Genomic DNA, 27,763 nt, shown 5'->3' on the forward strand with positions numbered 1-27,763 from the left:
TTCAAGTGAAAGTTTATCTTTTGTTCTTTCTGTAAATATAAATACCAGATGAGAAAATTATAGTGCCCACCATACTAACTCCTGCTAAAGCTAAACAAGATGCAGTATTAAAATCTAGAGAAGGAATCACTCAACCAAAATACACATAAGCCATGAAGAAGTTTATTTGTAGCATCTGTTTGTAGTTATGAAATCTCCATGAATTAACCAACTTACCATGACTCTGTCATTTACCCCAAATAAGCTATTTACCTAATTTTATTCCTTATTGTCAATATAGTATTTGGAAATTATCAACTAAATTTCTTTAATGTCATGGCTGAATCCTGTCTGTATTTCTCTCAATGTTGTTTTCTATCTCTACATCTTTGGTTTTTTTCCCCTAAGGCATGATTTAAGATCAACTTTCTAAACCTTTACCCAAGTCTGATATTGAAGGCACATCAGCCTTTCAGAAATCTCACTGGTGACAGCAATTCCAATATGTAACATACTTCATCAGTGATTATATTTAAATTGCTCTTGTTTGTCCTGAATCACATCAATTTGACTGTCTTATTTTTGTTGTTAAAAATTAGGGGGGTGCCTGCGTGGCTCAGTCGGTTAAGCGGCTGCTTTCGGCTCAGGTCATGATCCCAGGGTTCTGGGATCGAGCCCCATATCGGGCTCCCTGCTCAGTGGAGAGTCTGCTTCTCCCTCTCCCTCTGCCTGCCCCTCTGCCTACTTGTGCTCTCTCTATCTCTCTGTCAAATAAATAAATAAAATCTTTAAAAAAAAATTAGCTAAGAATGGAAACTGAGAAAATATCTATACCCAAAGTAGTAGTTACCACTGCAAAATCTACTGAACCAGCCACACTGCCAAGGACTAGAGAAGGATTTGCTATTAAGCAAGAAGATCTATCTTTTCCACGAGGAGATAAAAACTGATGCCGTGGAGGTGAAAAGCACTGCTTCATCCCATTTCATCAGCAGCAGCCATAACTTTTCATCTCGCCTGAGTCGTTGTGCTCTAGTGTTCCATGTAATTGCTGAAGCGATCACCAAGCATTAGGGACGATCAGACCCCATTCAGCTCTGCAGGTGCAACAGTTAGCGTTTCTCGTTGTGAAAAGCCAGATTAAATAACACTTTTCTTTGCATCTCCTAAATTAATTTTCAGCATTTGACTGGTCTGAATTGGGGTCTCCTGCTCCAGTTCTTCTTCCTGTTGATCTAGGTTCAAAAACTATGAGAAATGTGAGTCCACTAAGAAAGCAAAATGGTACCAGCAAAGAGGACACACCTGTGGTTGTCCACCAAACAGCATATGTCTATGAACTCGATATATAATAACTCAGGAAAAAATACGTAGATGCTTCTCCAATTTGAAATATCCTACCCATAATTAAGATTCTTTTTCTTTGCATAAGTTTTAAATAATGTATATTTGTACATGTCAGTTGGCAAATAATTTCTTTGAGCCTAAGTTTTCTCGTTAAAATAAATAAAACCTGATTATCTCACAGACTGTGGTTGAAAGATTCAAATGAGATATAATGTAATCACTCTGCAAGCAAAGTGTAATATATGTTAAGTATACACACACACACACACACACATATATATAAACATATGTAGAGAGAGAGAATGGTATATCAGCCTTTACATATATATTAAAAGTGTATGTATACTTAATACATATTACTTTGCTTGTAGAATGATTGCATTTACATCATATCTCATTTGAATCTTTGGCCTACATTAAATATGTATAATATATGTTAAATATATATATTTGTGTTATCTGTCAAAGATAGGTAACATTTTAAAATATCTGTAAAATTCAAATCAACTAATGGCCTATATATTTTAAAAAAGAAGAACAGATGAACAAACTTAAGTCACCTAAGCCTCACGTATATTTTACAGTCTCTCCTATGATGCGATGGTAAAGTGAAATCGGCATTTGCAATCCTTCATGGAAGATCAGATTGTGGCTTACTGGAAAGAAGCACTGAATGAAGCCCATGATCACTAAAGGCCTAATGTCATCTCAGAAAAAAGCCCTTATTTGTATCTTAAATGATTCTGAGACCAGTTTTAACAGATATATAGGTAGCATCCTTGAAGACCTTTCAGATGTGATCTAGATTTCATTCACAGCAGCAGAAAAGAAAACTGGACATTAATAAAATATTCCAGCATTATTTTTAAAGAGCACTGATGGACACTGATATGCTATTTCCCAGTATTGCATAGACTCGTAATTTGTAAGCCACATCAGCTAGTTTGCTTTCTTTAAAAAAGAAACACCTTTGCAGACTGTGTTTTCATTTATGTTAATCAGATTCATGGAAATGAGAAAACAACATTTCTGTTTTTTTCTTCGCTTTACCTCCCAGTAATAATGAAAGTAAATTGAACTTCACTGCAAAAGGTTCTCTTGAATCCAAATATGATTAACACTTTCATTTTAATCAGAATCTCTTCATACACATTTTTAAGAAAGATATTATCTTTTCTTTTTTTTTTTTTAAAGATTTTATTTATTTATTTGACAGAGACACAGCGAGAGAGGGAACACAAGCAGGGGGAGTGGGAGAGGGAGAAGCAGGCTTCCCGCGGAGCAGAGAGCCCGATGCGGGGCTCGATCCCAGGACCCTGGGATCATGACCTGAGCCGAAGCCAGACGCTTAACGACTGAGCCACCCAGGCGTCCCAAGAAAGATATTTTCTAATAGATTAAAAATTCTTATCCCTAGGGAATCATAAGAAAATTAATATGCTCACTATTGTTTCATGAGCTTTCACATTATCTCAGATTTGCATGCAACTGTACAACTCTGTAGCAGCTGATTTTTCTGGATGGGTCCAGGAGGGGTTTGAGTGCATTTTTTATCATTGCTGTCTTTGCAGCAATATTAGACTAAATGATTGACAGAATAATAAAAATAATCAATGAAGATAACCAGCCCCAGAGTTCTGATTTCCCAAGTGTTAATTAACTGCCTCAGGCAGAATCCTAGAAAAACTCAAAATCTCCTTCCTGTTTTATAGAGGTACTATGTTGTCCCATGTGGTGTGAGTGTGTGTCTAATTAAGCAGGTATATATAGAATGTATCTAACTAGCTCTCCATTATATTATAATAATCAATGAGATAGTAAGTTCCTAAATGCATCTGTGAGCCACATTCCTGGAGGCATTAACAGAGCCATATAACATGGGTACCATCTACCTATCACACCTTTAGGCATTTGTCTGTTCTCAGTGACTGTCCTTGGAGGAGCTGTCCCGGCTTGAGTTTGACGTTACTGATATTAATTCTGGAAACCTTGTCTCCAGGTGGACGTTGGGAAAAAGGCAGAAGCTGTAGCAACAGTCGTTGCTGCAGTAGACCAGGCCCGCGTCCGAGAGCCCAGGGAGCCCAGGCCCCTTGAAGAATCCTATGCTCAGCAGACCACTATGGAGTATGACTATAAGGAGCACGTTTCTGCCACAAAGGTAGCTGAGCATCCCCAGCGTCCAGCCTCGGAACCCCACGTTGTCCCTAAAGCAGTCAAGCCTAGGGTGATCCAGGCTCCTTCTGAGACTCATATCACAACTACTGATCAAATGGGAATGCACATTTCATCACAGGTGGGTCTGCACCTGCTGGATCTTCACCCTACCCATGGGAAAGTGAGCTTAACTACTCTGGTCATCTGGTGGATCATGGTATCACTGAGTCTCATTTCATTGCAGATCAAGAAAACTACAGATCTAACAACTGAAAGATTAGTCCATGTGGATAAACGCCCCCGCACAGCAAGTCCTCACTTTACTGTTTCAAAAATTTCTGTCCCTAAGACAGAACATGGATATGAGGTAAGAAGTTACAGAGCATGATGAAGAAATGTCTGGCTAGAAGGCGATAAGTACCTAATGCATGACGTACACAGGGTCTTTGGTGTACGTCAGTGTGGTGATGTCTGTTTACGGTCATGGTAGACTCCGAAGCCCCTGAAGCCTGGCTTCCGAAACTTGCTGAGCAGGCTAAGCATCGGGCAGCAGAGGGGGTTATTGTATGCCTCGGAGAGGACACAAATCCATACAGGCTTCTCTCTGTTTCACATTTTGTAAAAAGATGGTTATCACACAGTTTAGTTTTCCTTATGCTATGAAACACTTCAGGCTATGAATGTATATCAATAATAAAGTCAGATATTGAAAAATCATACGTTCCTATACTCAATATAACAAGATGCAGAGAGGTAGTATGTGTGGTAGTTGGGTTGGATGGTGGAATCACACAGCCTTGGATTTGTGTCCTAGCTCCAACATCAGGGGCAAGTTAGTACATATAAAAACATTAGCAAATTCGCAGCACGTAGTAACCCTTCATATCAGTCACTGTTCTTGTTCTTATACACACCTAAGATGTGGAATGCAAATCTCGAGTGCCTCCAAAGAATTGTAAAGCACATTTAATACCTATATTTGGAATAGCCTCAAATTACTATTGAAATCAAAAGACCATAGACAGTGACAGAATAAAAAGAGTGAGAAAGCCTTCAAAATATTTTTCTGAATGTCTCCATTTTCACCTTCCACCCAGATTTGAGGCTGAAACTTTACAATGCTATTTTATTTATTTATTTTTTTTAAAGATTTTATTTATTTATTTGAGAGAGTGAGAATGAGAGAGAGTACATGAGAGGGGGGAGGGTCAGAGGGAGAAGCAGGCTCCCCGCTGAGCAGGGAGCCCGATGTGGGACTCGATCCAGGGACTCCAGGATCACGACCTGAGCTGAAGGCAGTCGCTTAACCAACTGAGCCACCCAGGCGCCCTACAATGCTATTTTAAAGTAGTTCTTAGGAATTTACCAAATATTTTAATAATTCCCTGATTTTGAATTTCCTGCTGTAGTATTTTTAGGATGGTTAAGTGAAAATTCATGACTGAGCTTTAGAAGACCCTCCATCCCTTTATGACAAGAGCATAAAATAAGGAGCTCTAAATACAACTCTTTAAGAAAGATTATTTTCAAATGTATTTTACAGACTGGCAGGAATGCCAATGAGTTTTGTAAGTGGCTTATCTCTAACTGACTTTTCGTTAATCATTAGAGTGATAACAAGAGCATTAAAAAACAGACCATACAGAACATAGACTCAGACCCCCCGCTGAATGAGTGACGGTGGTGGTGTGCTTCTGAATCATGACCCAGATTGCTCCATTTCTCTTTAGGCATCGATAGCTGGTAGCGCTATTGCCACATTACAGAAAGAACTGTCAGCCACGTCTTCTGCTCAGAAGATCACCAAGTCGGTGAAGGCACCCACTGTGAAGCCTGCTGAGGCTAGAGTGAGAGCAGAACCCACCCCCTCACCTCAGTTCCCCTTCACCGACACGCCAGACACTTACAAGAGTCAAGCAGGCATTGAAGTGAAGAAGGAGGTAGGGGTGAGCATCACTGGTGGCACAGTCCGTGAAGAAAGCTTCAAAGTCCTACACGAGCATGAAACCAAGGTCAGTCCCTGGATCGCACGCTGTTTCTTGAGCCACTCCTATCGAGCAGGGCCAGGCGCACGGCCAGTTTGTGCCACCGGAGTACTCAGCCAGGTCCTGCCTTTCAAACTTAATTCTTTTGAGTCTGGTGTGCATCAGAGCTCCTTTTCCTCAAATTATTTTTGTAGTTTTGCATGTGCTAAGAGTTGATGAGTTTGCCCCCTATTCCATGGGCATTTTGTAACGTCCTTTGTAAAATTTGTAGGTGACAGAAACGGCAAGGGTACCTGCACCCGTTGAAATCCCGGTTACTCCACCAACCTTGGTCTCGGTGAGTAACGAAGTTGATGCATAGCTGGTCAGATAATTTTAATATATGCAAAGGTCAGCTTCTCAAAACGACCTTAGTGAGTTCACAAATGCTAATTTTAAGACAATACACTATATGGCAAGAAAAAGGGGAATTCCGTGTGGCAACTGTCAATCACGTAGTCAACAGGCTTAATGGGTTTCTATGATGTATAAGGCTTTATTAGGAGAGTTATGGAGATATAAAGACCAATCCAGCCTTCTTTGATATCTTAGCCCTTGTATCAGAGAAAAGCATACATACAAAAGGTGACAAGCATAATGTAGAAGGTGAAAAGCCCCTCAGCAGAGGAAAGATAGAGTACTTCTGATTGGGAGTAGTGGGAAAAGCTTTGTTGAAGTGGCAGGCTTTGCTGCTGAGCCTTCCAGTTCTGTTAGGGTTTAAATGTGTGAGAATAACAGAGGGTACAGAGTTGCCCCATAATATGGTGTTAATACAGTTCTGCCTTATGAACTTGGAAACACCTGACATTTATTCCAAGTTAGGAGTATTCAATTTCCAAGGAAGTCTCTTTACTAATATTTCTAGAGTCTTTTACCTTAAAAAAAAACAAAACATTTTATGGCCATGAGAATGTGCAAGTTCAAACCCCTCTGCTTGTCATAACTCATAGAGATGATTAATGACTATGCACACCTTATCAGTGTTTCCTTTTTCTTCTCTCTTCAGGGCTTAAAAAATGTGACTGTTATAGAAGGTGAATCCGTCACCTTGGAGTGCCACATCTCTGGATACCCATCCCCAAAAGTGACATGGTACAGAGAAGACTACCAAATAGAAAGTTCCATTGATTTCCAGATAACCTTCCAGAGTGGAATTGCCCGTCTTATGATTCGTGAAGCCTTTGCGGAAGACAGCGGGCGATTTACCTGCAGTGCCGTAAACGAGGCTGGGACGGTCAGCACATCCTGCTATCTAGCTGTGCAAGGTTGGTGACCACACCCCCACCGCCTTCCGTTGGCACCATCGCCCTCAGCCGACCCTTTCCTCAGCAAGGTTTCTGCATGCCTCATGTTGGTGGCCCCTTCTTAGGGGGTCAACTAGGCTGTCACGCTAGGCAGAGGTCACTAACAAAACGGACTCAATGAGAGACTTAAATGAGAAACTTCTGTCTTCTAGCATCAGAAGAGTTTGAAAAGGAAACAACCGTGACTGAGAAATTGACCACAGAAGAGAAACGGTAAAACATTCTAGAACAGTTTTGATTTTTTTCGGTCCCTTTGGTAGTGGCAAATTGCAACCGCAGAAGCTAATATGAAGGGAATTCTCTTTCCAGCTTTGTAGAGTCCAGAGATGTGGTGATGACGGATACTAGCATCACAGAGGAGCAAGCAGGGCCCGGAGAACCTGCCGCCCCTTTCTTCATTACAAAACCGGTGGTCCAGAAACTGGTGGAAGGTGGGAGCATTGTGTTTGAATGTCAGGTTGGCGGCAATCCAAAGCCCCACATCTACTGGAAAAAATCTGGTGTTCCTCTTACCACGGGATACAGGTATTTTGATGGCTGACGGATAGAGTTCTCTGTGATTTGTATGATATGTATATGAAGCCCACAGAGAAATAGGCTTGCCCCACCATCCCCCGATGTAGGCTCTTTCATTATGGAAACTTCAGAGTATATTTTGAGGTATTTTTACATTTTTGCACAAGTCTTACTGAGAAACAAAGCTATGTGACAAAAGTGAATAAAGATATATTTCTTCTGTATTCTAGTTTGACTCATGGATAGTACTAGTGAAATAGAGAAAATGTGAATTTTTACACACATATATTCTTCTAGAAAGCGTCTAAGACAGTGTTCAATAAAAATGCGTAATAATTAAGTCACTAAAAGATAAAAGAAGAAGGTCATGTGATGAAGAAGAAACTTAATTACACATGAGCATCTATGCTAATGAATTGGCTGTAAATGAATGTAAAATTTAGCTTTGAATTTTCTGGAACTTATGAAAAATCAAAAAATGTAGTTCTTATATCATAGTAAGAAAAAATATACCAGAGGCTTAATATTGAAATATTTAAAGGAATTTATTATTTTGATTATTCATTTGATCTTCACATGAAACAAAGAGGAAAATAATTAACAAAGGGAAATACCTAAGTGTTCAAATGACCTCGTCATTTGCTAAAAAACACTAAAGCCCTTTCCATATGGTTGATTCTAGTAGTATTATAGTCTATTATTTATTTCAAAGAATATATGAACCTTATTTAAAATGAAAATTTTAAGTTGTTTGACCCTCATTACTCATGTCCATGCATTTTCCTCAATTTTCAGCCATTCTTATATTCTGCACCGAGCTTAGTCACATGTTTAAGATCATTGAATTTTATACCACAGATCCACATGAGGGTTAGTTTCTTCGCATACGTTTATTTGTGACTGATTTTTATGTGTTTTCATTTCCATAAAGATACAAAGTGAGTTACAACAAACAAACTGGGGAGTGCAGACTGGTGATTTCGATGACTTTTGCCGATGATGCTGGAGAATACACTATTGTTATTCGTAATAAGCATGGCGAGACTTCTGCATCTGCCTCCCTGCTTGAAGAAGGTAAATGCAGCTCTGAGTAGTTTCTATGTGCGTGATAGGAAGGGAAATGCAGGGAAGTAGCAGTACTGTGTGTTTGTCAGGCCTGTAAAAACATCCCAATTCTGATACTGGCTGTCTCCATCGGTACCCTCTCTTGGCCTCAGCGGTATAGGAAATGTTTTGGACCGCAGGGCCTCAAAAGCCATACTGGTGCTAAACTTCAAGGTTCTAGCACTAGTTTCTCTTTGGTGCATTCATTTCGAGGCATATTTTGAAGCTGTAGGGATTCCAAATCCAGTTGCCTTCCAGACCCAGGCAGATAATACTAGCGAGTGCTGTGAAGACAGTGGCAAACTGGAGAGCCTGTGTCCTGCCTTAAGGGTACAGTAGCTCCCCAACCCCACTGTCTAGTTACCATGCACACGCCTGTCAGGCTCAATGTTCCTAGAGTTTCTGATGTTTTAAAGAAAACCTGGAGGGGCGCCTGGGTGGCTCAGTTGGTTGAGCATCTAACTCTTGGTTTCAGCTTAGGTCACAATCTCAGGGTCATGAGATCAAGCCCCGAATCAGGCTTCACGCTCAACGGGGAGTGTGCTTGAGGTTCTCTCCCTCTCCCTCTGCCCCTCCCCCTGCTTGCACACACATGCACGTGCTCTCTCCCTTCCCCCCAAAAATAAATAAATCTTTTTTTAAAAAAAAAGAAAGAAAACCTGGAAATCAAGATTTTCAGTATTCAAAGTAATTTGACAAAAAGTATAATGGCATTCAGGCCAAACAAAATGTATCTGTGGGTCACATTTACTTTTGCTTAATTGTTCACATTACAGTGGACAGCCCATGTTCTGTCTCATTTGATCTGCACAACACCCCTTAGAGAAAGTTAGGATATTATCCTCATTTAGCAGATAAAACACTCAAGACCCAGGAAGATAAATGAATTGCCAAAAACCACACAGTAAATTAGGAAGAGCACTAGGATAGATCCTGAAGAACTGACCACTAATATAAAGTTCTTTCTACAATAGTAGCAGCTACTTTGACTTGTTAATGAAAATTTGGTTTTGGAATTCAATCTAATATAGATTGAGCACTTTGATAGTAAAATTTGGAAAATCCAGCTTTTGGTTATCAATTTTCCCTAGCGTAGGGCTTGCCTGAATGAAGTGGCATGAACACTTTTTTGTAAGAACATTAAAATTAACTTATGTTCCTAAAACAAACAAGCAAAGGGGAAAAAAAGAGAGGGAGAAGAGACGAACCAAAAAAGAGACTCTTAATCATAGAAAACAACTGAAAGTTACCAGAAGGGAGGTGGGCGGGAGGGATGGATGAAATAGGTGATGGGGATTAAGGAGGGCACTTGTGATGAGCACTGGGTGATGTACGGAAGCATTGAATCACTCTGTTGTACACTTGAAACTAATATTATGCTGTATATTAACTAACTGGAATTTAAATAAAAACTTAAAAAAAAATAACTTGTGTTCTTAACTTCTAGCTGAGTATGAGTCACTGATGAAGTCCCAGCAAGAAATGCTTTACCAAACACAAATGACTGCCTTTGTGCAGGAACCTAAAGTTGGAGAAATAGCACCTGGATTTTTATACTCTGATTATGAAAAAGAGTATGAAAAAGAACAGGCTTTAATTAGGAAAAAAATGGCCAAAGATACTGTAATGGTCAGAACTTTTGTAGAAGAACAGGTGAGTAGAATAACAATGACCAAGTAAATCATTTCATAAATTGTACTTAACACCCAGTGTCCCTCTTTTTGTTTGATATTTTCATTTTCCAGGGATGGGGTCAGGGTTAGACTATGAGTAGTGGGTCCAGATTCGCTGCCAACGAGTTTCCTTAGTCTTCATGACATGTTGCACAACGTGGCTTTAGAAATAAGGATTCCATATATGTACGAAGAGACAAATATTAGGACAACCAAGTGCACTACTGCCCAAATCCTGTCATTTGCAGGATGAACAACCCAAATATAACCTGTGCCCTTAGACTATCATTGACCCAAGATGCCACAGCATGAACTGATAAAGAGGATGTCAATGCAGATTAAAAAACAAAACAGTGACTCATCTAGTTCTCAACAAAAACAAAAAGCCTTCTAGATTTTTCCCCAGTCAAAAACTTTAATCAATCCTTATCTCTGAAGCTAATACTCTTAAAGATTATTTCTGTCAGTCAGGATGTACATTTTTTAACAAACTGTCATTTTTTTTACTATATAGGAATTCCATATTTCTTCCTTTGAAGAGAGGCTTATCAAAGAAATTGAATACAGAATAATAAAGACTACATTAGAAGAACTTCTTGAAGAAGATGGAGAAGAAAAGATGGCAGTTGACATTTCTGAATCTGAAGCTATTGAAGCAGGATTTGACTTAAGAATCAAGAACTATAGAATTCTTGAAGGGATGGGTGTTACTTTCCATTGCAAGATGTCTGGATATCCACTACCCAAGGTAAAATAAAAACATCATGTCTGCACGCTACAATAAAGGTACAAATCATTACAAAAACTATTTTATCTAAATTTTTTTTCAAATATGCATGGTATTGCTTGCAGATTGCATGGTACAAAGATGGCAGGCGCATCAAGCATGGAGAGAGATACCAAATGGACTTTCTGCAAGATGGCAGAGCTAGTCTGCGCATACCTGTCGTTCTTCCAGAAGATGAAGGCATCTATACTGCATTTGCCAGCAATATTAAAGGAAATGCAATTTGCTCAGGGAAATTGTATGTAGAGCCTGCTGCGCCTCTTGGCGCTCCGACTTACATACCCACACCAGAACCAGTGAGCAGAATCAGGTAAGACTCGGAATAACTTGGGTTAAGATTTAAATTAAAACACCAACTATCCCAGTAGCAAATTGCTATTGTGTGGGGGACCAAAAGAAATGAGGGCTGAGAAAGCACAGAAACTTGCCATAAGAAATACAGATGATTGCCAAGCATTTTTATTTCTTGCCCCCGTGTAAGGTGAGCACAGCCCTTTCATTAGCGTAGCATGCTATTTATTTTGCCAGTGCTAAACTAATGTAATGAAAACTATTAAGATTTCCTTCACACCTCATTTTACATGTTATCCCTACTTTATACAACAACCCTGCAACGTAGGTATTATTATTACTACTTTGGAAGTGGGAGCACTTGGTCTCTGTGGGCCTATGAAAATTGTCTTCGTTCACCCGCCCGGTAGGTGGTGGTGCCAGCTCTCGAAATCCAACCCAAGCCAGTCGGGCTGCAGTGTGTACATAGGGTTTGGGTGTTTCGCTTTTTTTTTCCGAATATAATTTCTATGTTTTCCCTTCTCTTGGATAAAAAACTGTATTTCTCTTTTTCTATAAATGTGTTCATTGGTTTATTTAACCAACCAATATTTATTGAGATGTTTTCGCAGTTGAATCAAAAGGATCGGTGACTAATTAAATGCAGGTGGTGAGGGAAAGACTAGTAAAAATTGTTCCAAGATTTTTAAGTCTGGGTACCTGGCTATGTTGAAGAACTACTGACTGGCATTGAGGCTATATGAAAAACGTTGATTTGGGGGCAATAATACAATATATTGTGTTTTGGATCCTGGTGATTCTGAAGTGCCTTCTAATATGTACATGAAGTCAATTCTAAAATGACGTTAAGAAAGAGGTTTGTTCATTTTGCTGTGTTTTCTCTGTGCCTCATGAAAATATTCTGTTTTGCGTTTGTTTTTCAGATCTGTCTCTCCACGTTCAGTGAGTAGATCTCCTATACGCATGTCTCCTGCACGGATGTCCCCTGCACGGATGTCCCCTGCACGGATGTCCCCTGGACGTAGGCTGGAGGAAACAGATGAGTCACAACTTGAGAGACTGTATAAGCCAGTCTTTGTGTTAAAGCCTGCTTCTTTCAAATGTTTGGAAGGGCAAACGGCCAGGTTTGACTTAAAGGTCGTTGGTAGACCTATGCCAGAGACCTTCTGGTTTCACGATGGTAAGTATGATAAGTTTTTACTTACAAGTCATTAAACACAAAATTAAGTTTATATGTGTGTACAACACTTTAAAAACACTTATTTTTAATGTATGTTTTCCTTTTTACTTAATTTTTTACAGGCCAGCAAATTGTCAATGATTATACCCATAAAGTAGTCGTTAAAGAGGATGGTACCCAATCACTGATTATTGTCCCTGCAATGCCCAGTGATTCTGGGGAATGGACTGTCGTAGCCCAAAACAGGGCAGGCAAATCTTCGATTTCAGTGATTTTAACTGTGGAAGGTATTTGCTCTTAAAAAAGAAACTACCTTATCATTTGGGCTATAGAGAGGTATTTCAGTCCTACTCACTCTAAATCATGACCTTTCTCTTCCAGCTGTGGAACATCAGGTAAAACCAGTGTTCGTAGAAAAACTAAGAAATGTCAATATAAAGGAAGGTTCTCGACTTGAAATGAAAGTCAGAGCTACGGGTAATCCTAACCCTGATATTGTATGGCTGAAAAACAGTGACATCATTGTACCTCATAAATATCCAAAAATCAGGTAAGTTTGCTTGAAAATAATAAAACTAAGCTCATTACACAAATCCAATAACCAAGGAAGCAATAACTACTTCTGTATTGATTTTTTTTTCACTTTTTATAGAATTGAAGGAACCAAGGGAGAAGCTGCCCTTAAAATTGATTCCACTGCCAGCCAGGATTCTGCCTGGTATACTGCAACTGCTATTAATAAGGCTGGCCGAGACACTACAAGGTGCAAAGTGAATGTTGAAGTTGAGTTTGCAGAGCCTGAACCAGAGAGAAAATTAATCATCCCACGAGGGACGTATAGAGCAAAGGAGATTGCAGCCCCAGAACTGGAGCCCCTCCATCTACGATATGGTCAAGAGCAATGGGAAGAGGGTGATCTCTATGATAAAGAGAAACAACAGAAACCATTTTTCAAGAAAAAACTCACTTCCTTAAGACTCAAGCGCTTTGGGCCTGCCCACTTTGAGTGTAGGCTAACACCAATTGGTGACCCAACGATGGTGGTGGAATGGCTCCATGATGGAAAGCCACTTGAAGCAGCCAACAGGCTCCGTATGATCAATGAGTTTGGGTATTGCAGCCTTGATTATGGTGTTGCATATTCCAGAGACAGTGGTATCATTACTTGCAGAGCTACTAACAAATATGGAACAGATCACACATCTGCCACGCTTATTGTTAAAGATGAAAAAAGTCTTGTGGAAGAATCTCAGTTGCCTGAGGGGAGGAAAGGCTTACAGAGAATTGAAGAATTAGAGAGGATGGCTCACGAAGGTGCACTCACAGGTGTAACAACAGATCAAAAAGAGAAGCAAAAGCCAGACATTGTCTTGTACCCAGAGCCAGTAAGAGTACTTGAAGGGGAGACTGCTAGATTCCGTTGCCGAGTGACAGGTTACCCTCAACCCAAAGTCAACTGGTACCTCAATGGACAGCTGATCCGCAAAAGCAAAAGGTTCAGAGTTCGCTATGATGGCATTCATTATTTGGACATTGTGGACTGCAAATCATATGATACAGGGGAAGTCAAGGTCACTGCAGAAAATCCCGAAGGTGTGATAGAGCATAAAGTGAAACTTGAGATCCAACAGAGGGAAGATTTTAGGTCTGTTCTCAGGCGAGCCCCTGAACCAAAGCCCGAGTTTCACATACATGAACCTGGAAGACTTCAGTTTGAAGTGCAAAAAGTAGATAGACCTGTTGATACCACTGAAGCCAAGGAAGTTGTGAAGTTGAAAAGGGCTGAAAGAATTACCCATGAAAAAGTATCTGAAGAGTCCGAAGAGCTGCGCAGTAAATTCAAGCGCAGAACTGAGGAGGGATATTACGAAGCCATTACTGCTGTGGAGCTCAAGTCTCGTAAGAAGGATGAATCCTATGAAGAGCTCCTGAGGAAGACAAAAGATGAGCTACTCCACTGGACCAAAGAATTAACTGAAGAGGAGAAGAAAGCCCTTGCTGAAGAAGGCAAGATCACTATTCCAACGTTTAAACCTGATAAAATTGAACTGAGTCCTAGTATGGAGGCTCCTAAAATCTTTGAAAGAATCCAAAGCCAAACAGTGGGCCAAGGATCTGATGCACACTTCCGGGTCAGAGTAGTGGGAAAACCAGATCCTGAATGTGAATGGTACAAAAATGGTGTAAAGATCGATCGCTCTGACCGAATTTACTGGTATTGGCCCGAAGACAATGTTTGTGAACTGGTCATAAGAGATGTGACTCCCGAGGACTCTGCCAGCATCATGGTGAAAGCCATCAACATAGCTGGGGAAACCTCAAGCCATGCATTCTTACTTGTCCAAGGTAATTTGAATGACTTTGGTTTGATGGATCTGTCTCTGTTTATCCGTGAATATCCATTAGTGTATTTCTTTTTATTTTCTTTTCCCGTTATTCAAATTGTGAATTTAATTTAATATAATGTCTTTTTCTCCCCCCACCCCTTTCCTTGTAGCCAAGCAACTGATCATTTTCACACAGGAATTACAAGATGTTGTTGCTAAGGAAAAAGACACCATGGCAACCTTTGAATGTGAAACTTCAGAGCCATTTGTCAAAGTGAAGTGGTATAAAGATGGTGTGGAGGTTCATTCGGGAGATAAATATAGGATGCACTCTGACAGAAAGGTTCACTTCCTCTCCATCCTGACAATTGACACATCCGATGCTGAAGACTACAGCTGTGTACTCGTGGAAGATGAAAATGTAAAAACAACAGCACAACTTATTGTCGAAGGTAGTAAATAATAATTTCACTATTTAAGTTCTAAAGTCACCCTTAGTATATGATAAAGTTAGTTTTGCAGTTTTCCTTTCATAAGAGGAATTATTTAGGAATTGGATATAAGCTCCAGAGCAAGGTTGCTGAATTTATACCAGTAATTAAGAATATTGACAATTTGGATTTTTAAAAGTCAAGGTTATTTTGATGTTTTTAAAATTTTATATTGAAATAAAATTCTGTGCTTTAAAAAATAATTTAGGGGCACCTGGGTGGCTCAGTCGGTTAAGCGTCTGCCTTCGGCTCAGGTCAGGATCCCGGGGTCCTAGGATCAAGCCCGCATCAGGCTCCCTGCTCAATGGCGAGCCTGCTTCTCCCTCTCCCTTTGCCCCTCACCCCCCACTCATGCCCTCTCTCTCTTTCTCTCAAATAATTGAATAAAATCTTTAAAATAAATAAATAATTTAAATATCCAAGTAAGCTCTTTTTATTAAAAATGTATTTCTCAGTCCATTGGCAGGTAGATATTAAGAATATTCCTGATAGCATGGGGGACTTAAGAGATTTACAAGGAACTTTTTCTACCCTAGGTGTAGATATGGAACTCTCGAGAGAAATTAACTTCTTTTTATCTTATGCCTCAGGTGCAGTTGTTGAATTTGTGAAAGAACTTCAGGACATAGAAGTTCCAGAATCATTTTCAGGAGAGTTAGAGTGCATTATATCCCCAGAAAATATAGAAGGCAAATGGTATCATAATGGTGTGGAGCTAAAATCCAATGGAAAATACACAATTACATCTCGCCGTGGACGTCAGAACCTCACAGTTAAGGATGTGACCAAAGAGGACCAGGGAGAATACAGCTTTGTTGTCGATGGGAAAAAGACAACCTGTAAACTAAAGATGAAACGTAAGCCTGCCTGTTCCTTTTGGCCTGCATTGAATATCATCATGGCTTAGTGATAAAGAAATGATCATAGCATTCTTTTTTCTCCCCATATTTCACAGCCCGCCCCATTGCTATCCTACAAGGACTTAGTGATCAAAAAGTCTGTGAAGGTGACATTGTCCAGCTTGAAGTGAAGGTCTCCTTGGAGAATGTGGAAGGTGTCTGGATGAAAGATGGCCAAGAAGTGCAGCCCAGTGACAGAGTTCACATTGTGATAGACAAACAGTCCCATATGCTGCTCATTGAAGACATGACTAAGGAGGATGCTGGAAATTACTCCTTCACCATTCCATCCCTTGGACTGTCAACCAGTGGGCGTGTCTCTGTCTACAGTGAGTGCAACTTACATGTTTTTATGTGTACATTGTTAAGTGAGGTAAGGAACTTTAATAAGCAGGCATTTAAAACAAAATTCACATTCATAAATCTTTAATTGCGTGTGTGTGGTTTTGCAGGTGTTGATGTAATAACTCCTCTGAAGGATGTTAATGTCCTTGAGGGTACCAAGGCTGTGCTCGAATGTAAGGTCTCAGTCCCTGATGTGACTTCTGTTAAATGGTACTTAAATGATGAACAAATCAAGCCTGATGATCGCGTACAAGCCATTGTCAAAGGCACGAAGCAACGACTAGTGATTAACCGGACCCACGCTTCAGATGAGGGACCTTACAAGTTGATGGTTGGCAGGGTTGAAACCAGCTGTGATCTCTCTGTGGAAAGTAAGGATCCTTCCGTTTCACTTATCAGTGTCTTAAGCCTTCTATTTTCCCAGTGTAATATTAACCAAGTGATTATTTTTTTTCCCCAGAAATTAAAATTATCAGAGGTCTTCGTGACCTTACCTGTACAGAAACCCAAAATGTGGTCTTAGAAGTTGAGCTGTCCCACTCAGGAATTGATGTTTTGTGGAATTTTAAGGACAAGGAAATCAAACCCAGTTCTAAATATAAAATTGAAGCTCATGGAAAAATATATAAGTTGACAGTTCTAAATATGATGAAAGATGATGAAGGAGAATACACATTTTTTGCCGGAGAAAATATGACATCTGGAAAACTTACTGTGGCGGGTTGGTACATTTATCATTTAATATAAGTTCTTATGTGGGGCAGTTGTTTTAATTTAAGAAATTGTGGCCCATTTCCTTCCAAATTCTCATCAGTTTTCACTTACGTGCCTCTGCGTATGCTGTTCTCGAAGCCAGTAGTTCCCTCAACACTGTCCCCACCATGTTCTCCTAGGCAGACTTACCTCAAATGCCATCTTCTTGTGAAGCCTTCCTTAATCTTCCCATCTGTGTAAGATCTTACTCCTCCAACCTCAGGATTATTTATGTGTGTCTCTTCCAAGGCCCTTATCACATACTTGTATTATTGCCCATTTCTTCTTCTCACACCACAGTATAAGCTCCCCGAATCTAGAATTGCTTCTTTCTCATCAGTGTTCTCCAACATATTGCACATGATAGATGATCAATAAACATTTGTTGAACTGAGCTTTATTTAAACTTTCCTACTCTAAAGGTGTATTTCTTTTTTTAATCACTCTTGTTTCTTTAACTTTTGTTTCCTTTGTTCCCTTCATATTTGTTTTATGAACCCAATGAATATTTTAAATTGTAAGTCAGTGTATCTGTGTACCTCTTTCTTAAGACATGAAGTAGACCATTCTCATTCAGCAGAAATCCCTTGCTTCAAAATGAAAAACCAAAAGCATAAATCAACTATCAAGAAAAAACTAGAAGTCATCATTAATTTGTTTGGTTCATTATAATTTAATTATTGAGGAGTTGAGATATGACATTGGGATTAAATTGTAAAGTCCATGTGGGAATTGTGTGTCCCACCACTTTATGTGAAAGTTTCATGGCTTATACTTTATTACATTATAATATTTCCTCAGATATTCGACCATGGAAAAAACTTCTGAAACAAAATTTTAGACCCTGCACTTTGACATGTCTAATATAAATTGCATGTTTTTCAATGTGTGCAAACAAGGAAAAGCTATGAGCCATTATGTGATTCCACTCAGCTTTTTTTAAGGACCTACCATAGGCAAGACACTGCTAGAAACACAGGACACAAAAAGCAATAAGGCATAATATTTTTTTCTTGAGGAATTCACCATTTAGAGAGGGACAGATACATTAGCAGCTAACTTGCTGAAGGAGTAATTTTTTCTGCCAGTGGATAAGGGCCATGGAAGCAATAGGGGGAAGCTTCATAAAAGAGATGACATATGTCAAAACAGTGATTTTTGGGGTGCCTGGGTGGCTCAGTCGAGCAGCCGACTCTTGATTTTAGCTCAGCTCATGATCTCAGGGTCCTGGGATCAAGCCCTGTATCAGGCCCCGGGCTAAGGGAGGAAGGAGTCTGCTTAAGGATTTCTTTCCCTCTCCCTCTGCCTCTACCCTGGCTCATGTGCACGCGCTCTCTCTCTCTCTCTCGTCTCTCTCAAATAAATAAATAAATAAATATTTTTTAAGAAAAATAGTGATTTTTAGTATATAAGAATCTCTAATCTTATAGAAATATTGATGGCTGAACATTTTGCTTAGCACATCTTTTCCCAATCAAATATTAAACATATTTGCAGCAAACAATCCTTAGAAAATTTAAGTAGAATACTTTTGAAGGAGAAATTGAGTTAGAGGCCATCCAGGTGGTATTGTTCTCAAAATTCTATATTAACAGTTGCTTTCCCTTTGCAAAGCCCTCCTGGTTCCAGTATTTTTCCTAGTTATCAGTCATTCATACTAGAATAGGGATTTCTGCAATATATTCTCAGTATGGGTAAAGATAATTGTATTAGACATTTCGTGATATTCAAAATCATGTTTTAAAACTTGGTATTTTGTATTCAATTGTTCTAAGAATTCTTTTTTGTATAATTATTTTTTAAAGGACTCACACTTATACTTCTCTTGTTCCAAAGGGGGGGCCATCTCCAAGCCACTCACCGATCAGACTGTGGCTGAATCGCAGGAAGCTGTGTTTGAATGTGAAGTTGCCAACCCAGATTCCGAAGGCAAATGGCTGAAGGATGGCAAACACCTACCACTGAGTAACAACATCAGGAGTGAATCTGATGGCCACAAAAGGAGACTTATCATCACTGCCACCAAATTAGATGACATTGGAGAATACACATACAAGGTGGCCACCTCTAAAACATCTGCCAAACTCAAAGTTGAAGGTTAGTGATATAATAACACGTTTATCCTTTTCACATCATATTACATTCTTGATAGTTATCAGTTTAAAAGTCAATGGTATGACCATTCTGGATGCCATAAATCTTCATTTCACAAAATCATTATATACTCTCTAGACTTTCTGAGCCACATACCACAAAGGCAAAAAAGTCACGGTGCAGTGTACATTTCAAACTGGATCCCAGGTTTCCCTAAATAATCTCAAGGTGTCTTTTAAGGGAGGTGTGCTGCATAACTGTAACATTTTTGATAACCATTCTTTTGCAAGGTGACCAGGTAATGATCTTGTTCCAGGACTTCTTTTACTTAATGATACCATTTCTATTTCCTAAACCAATCATAAATCTGTCTTCAGCTGTCAAAATTAAGAAGACTCTGAAGAACCTCACAGTCACAGAGACGCAGGATGCTGTTTTCACTGTTGAGCTTACTCACCCTAATGTAAAAGGCGTCCAGTGGATCAAAAATGGGGTTGTGCTGCGCTCCAGTGACAAGTACGACATCTCAGTCAAGGGAACAGTTTACACTCTGAGGATTAAAAACTGTGCTGTTGTGGATGAATCTGTATACGGCTTCAAGCTTGGAAAGCTAGGAGCCAGTGCCAGACTGCATGTTGAGAGTAAGTTGATTTAGAAACATTTTACAAGTAGCCAGTGTATGGTTACCGCTAAGTTAACCATATCATTGAATTGCTTCAACTTTCCTTGTTAGCTGTCAAGATCATTAAAAAGCCAAAAGATGTGACCGCCTTGGAAAATGCCACCGTTGCCTTTGAAGTTAGTGTTTCCCATGACACCGTTCCAGTAAAATGGTTCCACAAGAATGTGGAGATTAAGCCAAGTGACAAGCACAGACTGGTCTCAGAAAGAAAGGTCCACAAACTGATGCTGCAGCATATTTCCCCCTCGGATGCTGGGGAATATACAGCTGTGGTGGGGCAACTGGAATGCAAAGCGAAACTTTTCGTGGAGAGTAAGTATTAGACAGCTCCCTATGGCATTTCCCTAGATGATCCCTATGTGCTCATTGGTTGGTTGGTTGGTTGGTTTCATCCATTTTTTTTTATATAAAATATATTAACTGAAGTGCTTTTTTGATTTTCCCAAGCATTACATATTACAAAAACTATGAAAAATATTGAGGTACCTGAGACCAAAACTGCCTCCTTTGAGTGTGAGGTGTCCCACTTCAATGTCCCTTCCATGTGGCTGAAGAATGGCGTGGAGATTGAGATGAGTGAAAAGTTCAAGATAGTCATGCAGGGGAAACTCCACCAGCTGATCATCATGAACACCAGCACAGAGGACTCAGCAGAATACACATTTGTCTGTGGCAATGACCAAGTCAGTGCCACCCTGAAAGTGACCCGTAAGTAAACAAACAAATTATATAAAATACTTGGTAAACTCATTGTTATTCCATATCCTACACTTTTCCTTCCTGGCCAGTTAATCCAGTCCAAAAATCCTTGATTGAAACATCTGTGTGTTCACCCTGAGATAGGCCCTAGCATCTCCACCAGGATAAAATGTTCTGATTAGAGTAGCCTTGAAAGGTTACCTATAAAGATGCTCTGGTATCTGTCGCTAGCTCTTTCTGTTCCTCGGCACTTGGTATTGTCCTGTAGAGGGGTACGTGGAAGATATCGTAGCTCATATCCCTGAACTATAATCATCTTAACAGACATACCAAACACATTCCTAGTTTTCACTCTGCTTGTTATGACTCACATCATACTGACACAAAGTCTCCTTGGGTGTGTTTCCTCCCCTCCTTTGCAGCAATCATGATTACATCCATGCTGAAGGACATCAATGCTGAAGAAAAAGACACCATTACCTTTGAGGTTACGGTGAACTATGAAGGCATCTCTTACAAATGGTTAAAGAATGGTGTGGAAATCAAGTCAACTGACAGGTGCCAGATGAGAACCAAAAAGCTCACGCACTCACTGAACATCAGGAACGTTCACTTCGGGGATGCAGCTGAGTACACCTTTGTGGCTGGAAAAGCTACATCAACAGCCACCCTTTATGTGGAAGGTATGGTGTCATAAAACTAAATGTCAAACATACCATATAAAATATTAATCAGTGCATTAATTAATGAAGCGTGCCATGTGAGTTATGTCTTAAAGCCGTTAGAAAGGTTCATTTTTGTACATGCTGTTTTCCAGCTCGCCATATAGAATTTCGGAAACACATTAAGGACATTAAGGTTCTTGAGAAGAAGCGAGCCGTGTTTGAATGTGAAGTTTCTGAACCTGACATCACCGTTCAGTGGATGAAAGATGGCCAAGAGCTGCCGACTGTGGACAGGTCAGTTGGGTTGCTTGGCCACATTCCAGTAATTCCCAGTTTGCGTTGAGTCACCATTCATTAAACTTCAATTTCCATGTCATCCATAGAATAAAGATACAGAAAGAGAAATACATCCACCGCCTCCTGATCCCCTCCACCCGGATGTCTGATGCAGGGCAATATGCGGTGGTGGCAGGCGGCAACATATCCACCGCTAACCTCTACGTAGAGGGCAGAGATGTCCGCATCCGAAGTCTCAAAAGGGAGGTTCAGGTATTGTCTCCGTGCTGAACTGGGGGAGACATCATAAGAGCTCATAATCCATGGTTTTTTAACCTTAACATCTTCTACCCACAGTCTTCTAAAGAATGAAAACAGCTGATCCCCGCTGGCTTAGACTCTTAATCTGACATCAGTTTAGTCACAGTTTTCCCTCACTTAGGGAAATAGAGTGTCCTTAGCGGCTGTCTAGATACTTTAATTAAAGCAGCTGTAGAAACTTCACTGTCTCATAAATGGCCACCTGCCAAGCAGCACAAACCAGGAAAGAGCTAAAATTTACGTGGTGGTGCTTACACAGCAACTAGAACTCGGGGAAGGTAGAACAAGGTGGCATTTTGTCAGATGGCTTCTATTACGGAGAGGCAGGGATGTAGGGACTTGGCAGGGAACACTTCTTCTGAGGTCCAGGAGGTAGACCAGTTTGAGCAAAGCTGGATTCCTAGCAAGGGCACTAAGCCAGACGCCTTTGCTCTCTACCACATGTGCAGAGCTTGTTCTCACGAGTGCCTGTCTTCCCAAATGGCAGAGTGGAGAGAATGTTAGGAGAAATATCATTTGAATTCAGATTTATCATATTGCTCATCTGAGGAGAACCAGGCATGACAGGCCTTAGGCCATAGTGAAAAAGCCTTCAGTGAGGACACAGATGACCTGAATATGTCTTCTGTCCTTCACTGTCCAATTCTGAACCTTGATTTCCTCACTTTTAAAAATGAGGCTAATACTTTCTACCTACCCCCAGGAGGTTCTTGTTCATACCACGTGAAATCAAATGAAATAGTAGAAGAGCTTTGTCAAAAATGAAAAGCTCACAGATATAAGGTGTTTTTTATTTCTGTTGTGATTAGTTGAAAAGCAAACATTTAAGGATTCAAGTCATGGTCTCTTTGGGGCGGCGTTTCTCCTCAGTACAGGTGTAAGCAGGATTCTCTACAGAAGTTAGGGCACCATTTGTCTAAGGATATGCAGGACAAATTAGAATGCGCTTCCCCCAGTCAACTTTTTATGTCAGAATGTATAGGTTTGGCATGCTCTTGAAATGAGCAGTTTTAGAAACAGGTTAAAACCAAAAGGAAAGCAGGATTTCAGTTCTCCTTTTATGTTGCTCCATCAAAAGGTTATTGAGAAACAACGTGCTGTCGTTGAGTTTGAGGTCAACGAGGACGATGTTGATGCCCACTGGTATAAAGATGGCATTGAAATCAACTTCCAAATTCAAGAACGACACCAGTATGTGGTGGAGAGAAGAATCCACCGGATGTTTATCTCTGAGACCAGGCATAGCGATGCTGGTGAATACACCTTTGTGGCAGGAAGGAACAGGAGTTCTGTTACTCTCTATGTCAATGGTAGGTAGAGATATCAACATATTTTGTGGACCCATCTGGAATAATCCTCCCCTTTAAGTTCCTAAAGTGCTGATAGTTCCTGGGCAATTTCTAAAGAAGCCACGCTACTTGTATGTTTGCAGCTACGTTTATTTTCCAATTATACCTGTGGTAAAGGGACAGCAGCTATTAAAAAGACTGTAAAGATGTCATTTCCAGAAGGTGCCTAATGGCTAGATCCTCATTTAGTTGGTCAACACTATTGAATATCCACTGTATGTCAATAATAATAGACCCTCAGTGGATTTCTAGATACAGCATTCAGCTGGTCGAGTTTTCTGCACTTGGCGTCAACTGCTTAAGAGCTAGTCGTGCTACCAAGCCCCAGGGGCACTTCCAGCCTCTAGTGTGGAGTGCCTGGGAAAATCCAGAAGTCCTCTTTGAGACCCCAGAGGGCCTAGAGAGCCACAGGCGATGTGGAGCTCAGTTTTCTTGGCCCAAACCCTGGGACCAGATGCTCTTATTCCACATGCTCCCGAGTCCTCAGAGGAGTGCCATGAAACCGCCCACTTTCCTCATTAGAAAGCTTAGAGCTGAATTTGAGGCTGACCTAGAAATGAGACTAACCTAAATACCCAGAGAAGAAGGACTGTCCCTCCCTATTTTAATCTTGAGCCTACTCTGAACAAATACCCCAGAAGCAGATGAAAGAACACTAGGAATAACCTTGGTTAATAAAAATGAGCCATTTTGGCAACATTCCCTTAGTCCCTAGAAGACCAAATCATCATGGTATCCAGTTCTTATTATTTCTAGATTAGTGTTGGAGAGACTGAGGCACAGACAAGCAAAGGTCAGAAAACCAGCCTCACAGAAGTCCTTTCCCCCTATTTCTGTGTTCCCCGAACTACCCAGTTCCCCTCAGTCATCACAACACTGAGAAGATGCTTTAATTAGCACAGCAGGAAAGTGAGGTTTTTCCTAAGTCTACCTAATTGCCTTTAAGTAGATCTGGAATAACATTTATTCCTCTTTTTCATACTTAGTGATTGTACTTCATTGGCACTTATATATAAAGAAATGACTATGACATATACACAAATACTTTCAAAACAAACCTAAAGGTGATGAACCACCTGGCCACAGGGTTTGCCCAAGTGATACAAAACAGGCAGCGTGTGGCAGCTATTCTAGCATTCTTTAGGGTACCGGCCATTGCTACACGCCCACAAGACCCCAACAAGGAAAGGGGTGATCACATCATGTTGACAAGCTCAACACTCTCAGCAACAACCCCCGACCGAGCCTCAAATATCAGAAGTATCTTTCTAAAGTTATTCTCTCCATCTGAGGACGAAATTCCAGATGTTCTCCTATTCTGAGGCAAGTTCAGCTATCACAGTTCCGAAGTCTGGCTTCTGGATGCGTTACCGCTGGCTACAAATTAACGTAGGCTTCCACGTGTTCTCCGGTGTTTTCACACTTTTTCACAAGCTCTTGGTTCTCATTCACTCCCAGCCCCAGAACCGCCGCAGATCCTGCAGGAGTTGCAGCCCGTTACTGTGCAGTCTGGCAAGCCTGCTCGCTTCTGCGCTATGATATCCGGCAGACCGCAGCCCAAAATTGCCTGGTACAAGGAGGAGCAGCTGCTCTCCACTGGCTTCAAGTGCAAATTTCTTCACGATGGGCAAGAGTACACGCTTCTGCTCATCGAAGCCTTCCCAGAGGACGCAGCTGTTTACACCTGTGAAGCCAAGAACGACTATGGAGTTGCCACAACCTCGGCTTCGCTCTCAGTGGAAGGTAGAAATGCCTTGTTACTTCTCAGCTTAAAACAAAACCTAAGAAACGTGCTTTTGCGTTCTCCGACTGCACTGATAAATATAATGTGGAGCTCATAAAAGTAGATTGCTACCCAGCTTTTAGAAAGATAATTAAGATAAATCAGCACATTCCATTCTGTGCAGTCTGTAAGTGATTTAATCATGACCGATCTTGTGGTCCCTTCCTTTAGTTCCAGAAGTTGTGTCTCCAGATCAGGAGATGCCCATTTATCCTCCTGCCGTCATCACCCCACTTCAGGACACTGTCACTTCTGAGGGACAGCCAGCCCGTTTTCAGTGCAGAGTGTCTGGAACAGGTAGGTTTGTGAGCAAAGGTATCATTGTTAATATTTACAAAGAATGATCTGAGGCAAGGTTTCTCACCTTTTCCTCCATCACAAATATCTCTTGTGCATAATTTGACTTTTAATGGGAATCTTGCAGAAGACTTACTTGAATTACTGAATAAAGGAATAGACCATGTTTTCCACTACTGGAGTGTATACCTAAAGATGGTTAAGGTGGTAAATTTCATATTATGTGGGTTTTTTTTTTTTTTTACCACAAAAAAAAAAAAAACTTGATCGGTGTTTTCCGATGTTCAGAAGATGTCATGTTCCCTTATATAACTTTTGTTATCTCTTGGAAAAAAAAATACAACAAAAACTACAATTATTATTATATTAATTATAATAGTAACTACATATATTTCAAAAGAAGAGTCTGTTTATATGTAAGACATTATTCAGTCTATAGACAGTGCTTGTGTGGAAAGGTATATTCCTTTGGAAGGCAGTAGCCTGTAACATCAAAAGTAGGGTCATTATAATCAGAGATTGGATTTGAATCTTGGCTTCACTGCGTGACCTTAGGCAAGTAAGAGATTTTTCTGGTTCTCTGTGCTTCATGAGTAAAGTTAAGGATAGTATTGCGTTTAATCTTAGAATGTGTTTCACGAGGGCGGGGACTCTGTCTTAGTACCTAGAACCTCATGCCTAAAAAGGCAGTAGCTACTGGAAAGTACCATCCTTGGCAGCAAGGGTGTATCCTTGTCCTAGAATAGCTTCGTAGATAGTATATACTCAATAAGTAATTGCTAATTGGACAAAAGAATGATTGTCAAATGACTAATATGAGTCAGGATCTTGTTAGATCACACACACCAGCGCCTAGCACAGTGTTCATCATGCAGTAAGCCCCAGTCAGTCAGCTCTTATATTCTTTAATAAGGGCACGCTTCCCAGATATTCCCTCCCCCACCAACATCAGGAGTCCAGTCTTAGTAGAATGAGACAAAATGTTTGCAGCCATTTCAAGCCAATTATGATTGTAAATTTACCTCAGATAGGGTAAATCAACTTTATCCCAAATGAAAGTCACTCTCTCATTTGCATGGCCTTTTTGTACGACCACCAAAGGGAAATTCTTAGAGCTTGGGCTTCTCACAGCATTCCTCGTAAGTGTGGGTTTTTTTTTTTAAATTGTTATTATGCTTCTTCCATTAGTTTATGACTTAGTCTCTGCATTGCCATGAGCCATTTTCCTAAACAAGTTAGTATTTCAGTTGGCTTTCTATGACTTGATGATTTCCTCCTCTGAGATAGAAATGTTGATCTAGAAACCAAATGAACCTATTTGATTTTTATGAGCATAATTAAAAGATATTATGTGTGTAAAGTACCTATAGGCATGGGTGGCAAGTGACTAGTGCTCAGTATACTAATTTTAGTATAGCCATAGAGGAGAATTATATAAACATAAAAGTCTGGTATTGGGTGACCAACATAGACAAACACCATAGACTTTGTGACTTCAAAGCACAGAGTTTGTTTGGGGCACCTGGGTGGCTCAACCATTAGGCGTCTGCCTTTGGCTCAGGTCATGGTCCTAGGGTCCTGGGATTGAGGCCCTCATCGGGCTCCCTGCTCGGCCAGAAGCCTGCTTCTCCCTCTCCCGCTCCCCCTGCTTGTGTTCCCTCTCTCTGTGTGTCTCTCTGTCAAATAAATAAATAAAATCTTTAAAAAAAAAAAAAAGGCACAGAGTTGGAGAAATGCTAAATATCAAGAAATAGGGACTGATTTGATAATATTCTGCTAACACAGTAAAGAAAAATGCATTTTAATATCAAATTCACTGAAGTCACACTAAATAATTTATCTTTTCATTGAATTTTTGGAGGAAATTTTTCAAATCAATATACATATAAATGATTGTCTTAAAACAGTAGTCTTTATATAGTGCTTTTTAGTTTATAAATATAGTAAAATGCCCTTTTAAAAGCTTACCAAAGCTTACCAAAACTTTCATGCCCCTGCAACTGAAAGTATTTATACAACTTCCTCTGACCAGGTACTACCCTAGCAGACTAAATTCAGCCCTGCCATCTACAAACTGGAAAAAAATTATGAGTCTTCAGAAACCCCAGTCACATGTTTTTGGAACTCAACATTCACTTAAGTGTGAAACTTGGTTGGCCTTGAGCAATGTGGTGGGGCTTTTATGAGAAAGTGTTGCCTGTGGAAGGTCTCTGGTGCCACCTACTGGTGGAAAAGCAATTTGGAAAAGTAGAATTTTAAAACTTGTACTAAAACTAGATTTTGCTAATGTTTATTCTACAGATAATCAGTGTTGTTTGGAGGCTTACTGAGCAACAGCTAGCTACATAAAATGATAAATAATTAGTCTAGCAATGATGGATGCCCATTGTTCTTTTAAGTATCTCTTCAGTTGTATTCTACCA

The 27,763-nt window shown here is 40.2% G+C and overlaps 1 protein-coding gene across 23 annotated transcripts in view; it reads left to right on the forward strand.

The window, feature by feature from the left end:
* The window catches only part of TTN (titin), a 270,727-nt gene that overhangs the window by 18,277 nt on the left and 224,687 nt on the right, over positions 1–27,763 (forward strand). For all 23 annotated transcript variants that reach the window (XM_081814090.1, XM_081814067.1, XM_081814082.1 and 20 more), the window contains 30 exons: positions 3,326–3,619; positions 3,725–3,847; positions 5,211–5,492; positions 5,737–5,802; positions 6,511–6,769; positions 6,961–7,021; positions 7,118–7,333; positions 8,256–8,398; positions 9,876–10,081; positions 10,616–10,849; positions 10,954–11,198; positions 12,103–12,359; positions 12,482–12,646; positions 12,741–12,909; positions 13,012–14,705; positions 14,857–15,138; positions 15,768–16,034; positions 16,133–16,405; positions 16,529–16,792; positions 16,882–17,142; positions 19,011–19,271; positions 19,646–19,909; positions 20,002–20,262; positions 20,398–20,658; positions 21,072–21,332; positions 21,467–21,608; positions 21,698–21,863; positions 22,990–23,221; positions 24,719–25,003; positions 25,215–25,340. In XM_081814090.1, coding sequence (XP_081670216.1) covers positions 3,326–3,619; positions 3,725–3,847; positions 5,211–5,492; positions 5,737–5,802; positions 6,511–6,769; positions 6,961–7,021; positions 7,118–7,333; positions 8,256–8,398; positions 9,876–10,081; positions 10,616–10,849; positions 10,954–11,198; positions 12,103–12,359; positions 12,482–12,646; positions 12,741–12,909; positions 13,012–14,705; positions 14,857–15,138; positions 15,768–16,034; positions 16,133–16,405; positions 16,529–16,792; positions 16,882–17,142; positions 19,011–19,271; positions 19,646–19,909; positions 20,002–20,262; positions 20,398–20,658; positions 21,072–21,332; positions 21,467–21,608; positions 21,698–21,863; positions 22,990–23,221; positions 24,719–25,003; positions 25,215–25,340 — 8,020 coding nt within the window. The remainder of the gene's footprint in view (positions 1–3,325; positions 3,620–3,724; positions 3,848–5,210; positions 5,493–5,736; positions 5,803–6,510; positions 6,770–6,960; positions 7,022–7,117; positions 7,334–8,255; positions 8,399–9,875; positions 10,082–10,615; positions 10,850–10,953; positions 11,199–12,102; positions 12,360–12,481; positions 12,647–12,740; positions 12,910–13,011; positions 14,706–14,856; positions 15,139–15,767; positions 16,035–16,132; positions 16,406–16,528; positions 16,793–16,881; positions 17,143–19,010; positions 19,272–19,645; positions 19,910–20,001; positions 20,263–20,397; positions 20,659–21,071; positions 21,333–21,466; positions 21,609–21,697; positions 21,864–22,989; positions 23,222–24,718; positions 25,004–25,214; positions 25,341–27,763) is intronic.

The sequence above is a fragment of the Leptonychotes weddellii genome, chromosome 3 (assembly GCF_054177405.1).
Source record: "Leptonychotes weddellii isolate Sample4059 chromosome 3, ASM5417740v2, whole genome shotgun sequence".
Classification (NCBI taxonomy): Eukaryota; Metazoa; Chordata; class Mammalia; order Carnivora; family Phocidae; genus Leptonychotes; species Leptonychotes weddellii.